The sequence below is a fragment of the Cyprinodon variegatus genome, unplaced genomic scaffold (genome assembly GCF_000732505.1).
Source record: "Cyprinodon variegatus isolate N-32 unplaced genomic scaffold, C_variegatus-1.0 Scaffold1682, whole genome shotgun sequence".
Classification (NCBI taxonomy): Eukaryota; Metazoa; Chordata; class Actinopteri; order Cyprinodontiformes; family Cyprinodontidae; genus Cyprinodon; species Cyprinodon variegatus.
The window spans coordinates 47,355-51,872 of NW_015152135.1; the positions used below are offsets into that span (position 1 = coordinate 47,355).

Genomic DNA, 4,518 nt, shown 5'->3' on the forward strand with positions numbered 1-4,518 from the left:
TAATAAAATTGATCAGTTCAAAGTCTGAGCTTTACTTGGTTGATTGTGTCATTTCCTTTATACAGACTAATGCTGTAGTTGAGCCGTCACTCTCCTTCTCCCTCTGTTCTCACATCAGAGCCAATATCTACGAAGCCCAAACTGGTTTATAACATCAGTGAGCCTGACTTAAATGGATCCTGCACAGTTTATCTGGAATGCAGAGCAGCTCCTCACAGAAACACCAACTACATCCTGACTGTAGGAAACCAAACACATGAAGGCCCCAAGCTGCATTACCACATCACACCACAAGATGGAGACACAACAGTCACCTGCAATGCCTCTAATGCTGTCAGTGAGATGTCAGCATCAGAAACATTGAGGTGTAGAAACACTGACAGCCTCTCTAACAAAGGTATGTTCAGAAACATGAATCCTTGTGGTTCAATGAACACATTATGTTTGACCTGCTGGTGAATCAAGAGCCTGTTGGTAAATAAATATACATCAGTTTGATCAAGTATAGGATATGAAATGTGGGACAGAATTAAAAATAATGAAGTCAACAACCAATGAAGATCTGAGAAGAAGGGATATAATGACAATGATTTAGATCTTAAATGTTGGATATGATGGAGGCTGTAGTAAAAGTTGAACTGAATGTAAACATGTGACTCCAGATGAAGGTCTGGCCCACTGTCCCCTAATGCTTTTAACCAGAGGTGTCAAGTAAAGAAGTACAAATACTTTGTTACTGTACTTGTCGTGGAAAATGTCCTCCCAACGACTTATAATTGGTGCTAAGTTTCGTAAAAATTCAAAGTTCTTAAAAGCAGTAGAAAAGTCTTCAAAACAATAATCAAAAATCAGGCAGAGGCAACTGAGTCCAGGTCCAGAGTGGTTTATTGCAAAATACAAAATAACCACATGAGCTGATCACCGGTAAGCAACTGACAAAATGTTGAAAATGGCCCTCTTTTATACACTCCAGGGGTTTGTGGGCTCCTCCCACAAGCCCCTCCTTTTTTACATCATCTTTAGGTACTTTTCCTAGGGTAAGTCCAATTATTTTTATCTTAACAGTGGAAAACCCCCTTCAAAAAATATTTTTTATATATGTAATTAAAAGCCTCTGTTACAGGTCATGGTGACATTTCTTGCCATTAAATCAAAAACACATCATAGCCTTAATCTTTAAAATGTCAAAACAAAGTTTTCATCCAGTGTGACTTATGATCATAACATTTTATTAAAAAGGTCAGTATAACCTCAAAGCTCAAAGAATCAGTAACACATCGCTTTTGGGTTGTTCAGTACCCCCTCAGTACCGCACAGTATCACTTTGGATATGACAACACAGAAATCACAGTTGGTGCAGCTGGCCTGTGCAATCTTGATATGTCCAAATAATTCATTTTTAATGAGTGTGACTTCATCATCAAAAGGCCTCATCTTCATCATTCCTGCAATCCTGCAGCATCACAGTTTTGTATCTAGTCTAATTATTCTGTCCCCATCCTATTACCTGGTTTTTACACCCCTGCTCTTATCTCTCAAGCTTCAAAGGGCCCAGCTGCAAAGAGCCATACACACACTGTTCTCTTTCTCTCTCTTTGGCCTTAATAGCATAAATGTATTTATTGAGAAACAACTCTATATGCATTGTAAAACATTTGATTCTATTTTATTCTAATCATTGGTGCAGATTAATTCACTACATTTCCCCCCTGTTATCCTGAAAAGGATCACTAAGTGAATCTACAGGTGATTGTCAAAGTGAAACACTATAAATGCGAAGTTTCAAAAGTAACTGCTGGTTATATATTTTGCACACCAAACTAATAGTGAGACTAACACACACCATATGCTTAGTGAGTTATGTAAGATCGTGTTATTACATGATAAAGTGTAAAATGTAAAAATGGAGAACATCTTAAAACAAAGAGGGATCCCCCTCTTGGCTCACTTATGAGGATCTTTCCTCTTGCTTACTTTTTTTGTAGAAGGATTTTCAGTTATTGTTTTCTAAGCAGAGGGGAATCCCAATGCCCAAGCAGCTTCATCTCCTACTAGTTCACTGCATTCCCCTCCACATGGTGTCATTACACACCATAAATAATCCAAGAGAAGCTCCATCATGCCTGGACTATGCCAGGCAATCACATCATCTAATGGTCAAGGGACCGTCATTACAACCAACATACGAGTAACCTTGTGGCTCTCTCCTGCACAGTACTTGTACTGTCACATATGTTATGCATATACACCATTATTCTATCAATTATCTATAACATAGGTATTCATAATCATTAATAATCAGCTTTGTCCTTTATATCCAGTATGGTGTTGTGGTTGAAATTAATAATAGTTTGGGCCTCCATGGGGGTAGGGAACCATGCGCTTTTGATCAGCGGTCAGCTGCAGCAACCTTTCTTGCAGGGTGATTATGATTTGCCGTGCCTCTTGAAGTTGATGTCTCAGCTCCACATTCTCCCGGGTCAAGCGCTGATTCTTTCCCCTTTCCCTGGTTTTGTATAAGCTGCAACGGACTGCCTGTATTGGACGACGTGTTGTGGGGTACTCCAGACCCTTCATCATCTTTGAATACACCTCTTTAGTCATAGAGGTGACTTCAGGTACAGTGTCATTGATGGAGCAATAGGTATGCATTGGATGAGCAAAGAACCCTGTAAGGTGCTGATATTCCTCAATGCTGACCACTAGGCCTGCGAAGACCACATCTCGCCCAGCTCGCGGAGAGGGAGGCCACTTCTTATTGTGGCTAGCCTGCACGCCTGATGTGGATGGCAGCTCCTGAAGTGATCCGACGGGCTGTCCTCGGACCTTCGTGACTCGCTGGGGTGCTGTTTGGCTCGACGTCGATCCTGAGGGCTCCAGATGATGGCGGGTTGGACATTGGCCTCCCTGTAGATGGTGGTGGTTGATCGTCTGGCTGCCTGCTGGGTGTCATCATGGGTTTATTCCACCCCGAAGGTGCGATGTCTGTCCCCCCTGCGGGATCTTCTGGCTGTCTGTTAGGAATATTAGAGCCTGCGGCCTCCTCTACTTGTGTGCCTACCGACGCCTGTGTGAAGTATCTCTCTTTATTGTTGCACTCTAGGTAATCCTCTCTGGTTGGGGAAAATGAGCCATAATAAGCTTCCTCATAAGACTTTGCCATGTTCAATTAATCTGCATTTGGAGACATAATGGGGCATATTTAGATATCATCATGAGGCATATTATCTCCTAAATCTATGGATAATTCAGCATGCAAATTACTATATCTACGTGAGTAAGTATATGAGTCATTGTTATGCAAATTAATATACATACATACAATGTTGTTATTAAAGAAATGCACGTACCTGGTGGGGGTGGGAAGAGATCATGGTTATGTTCTACATGACTTGGTCTAACTGTATTTCTACAATCGGGAACTGTCCACTTACACTGACATAAGTCGTGAGACTAGTCCCCGAACAAGGGGTATGACGCAACAAATAACTATCAATATGATTAATAATATTGCTCCTAGAATCATCCCTGCTGCCTTAAGATATTTTCCCCATCCAAGCTTATTAAACCAATCCCAGAATCCCTTCAACTGAGTGTTCCAATTAGACTGCAGCACATGTTCATCTCTCATGCGTTTCATTTCCTGTAGGACTCCTGTGAGGCTGCCGTTAACATCTGTATGCATGGGAATCACAGTACAACAATCCTCTCCTATATAATCACATATCCCTTGGTCCCCAGCCATACGGGATTCTAGCACAAACCTATTTTGTAGAACCATCAGTGAAGTAGCATGGAATTGATCCTTTACCAGATCTACACCTTTTATTGTAAAATTTATAAATCTTTGTTGGTTATACCATAGGAGATTTACCCATCTACTATTGCGAGCTATATACTGCGCATTAACAATTGATCCGTAAATTGGTACTGAACCTGCCCCTCTTCCTCTTATAATCCAATCACTCCCTATGGCAACCTGTTCTTCAGGTACCCCATATGGGACCTGATCCCAGGTGATATACCTCATCCGATGTTTTCCACTCATGTTTAACGGGAGTACTTCTTTTAGCGCGATTGGTTATTTTGTTAGATGCTTCATTAATACCTATTGGGTTATTTACTATCAACTTTAGTTGTCCTGTCAGCATTACTGGTGCACAGATGCCTTCCCACTGAGGTGGTAGTGTGGCCAACATCTGTGTCTTATTGTGACACATCCAGAAAATGTCACCTAAAGGGGCAGATCCCTTCGCCAGGCTCTGTATTCGGTATTGAGACACACTTGAAGGTTGGAACTCATAGATGACATGTCCCCCATCTGGTATTACTTGTTCACAACATATGGTAGCATTGAGACTAGTTATACAAAACTTAACGTGGTGGGTGGAATTCCCATCCTTAGTCGGTGGGTACCATGTTCTATTACTGCATGTCACCAGTCTATATCTGTTCAGAGGTTCTATTGGTCACCTCTTCTAATTCTGTCCCTCGGGCTATACAAAACGGAAAAATCAG

The 4,518-nt window shown here is 41.4% G+C and overlaps 1 protein-coding gene across 1 annotated transcript in view; it reads left to right on the forward strand.

Annotated features, from left to right (window-relative positions):
• Positions 1 to 4,518, forward strand: part of LOC107104303 (SLAM family member 9-like) — a gene marked incomplete at its 3' end in the record, with an annotated part of 46,801 nt that overhangs the window by 12,137 nt on the left and 30,146 nt on the right. The window contains exon 4 of the mRNA XM_015404285.1: positions 119 to 397. Coding sequence (XP_015259771.1) covers positions 119 to 397 — 279 coding nt within the window. The remainder of the gene's footprint in view (positions 1 to 118; positions 398 to 4,518) is intronic.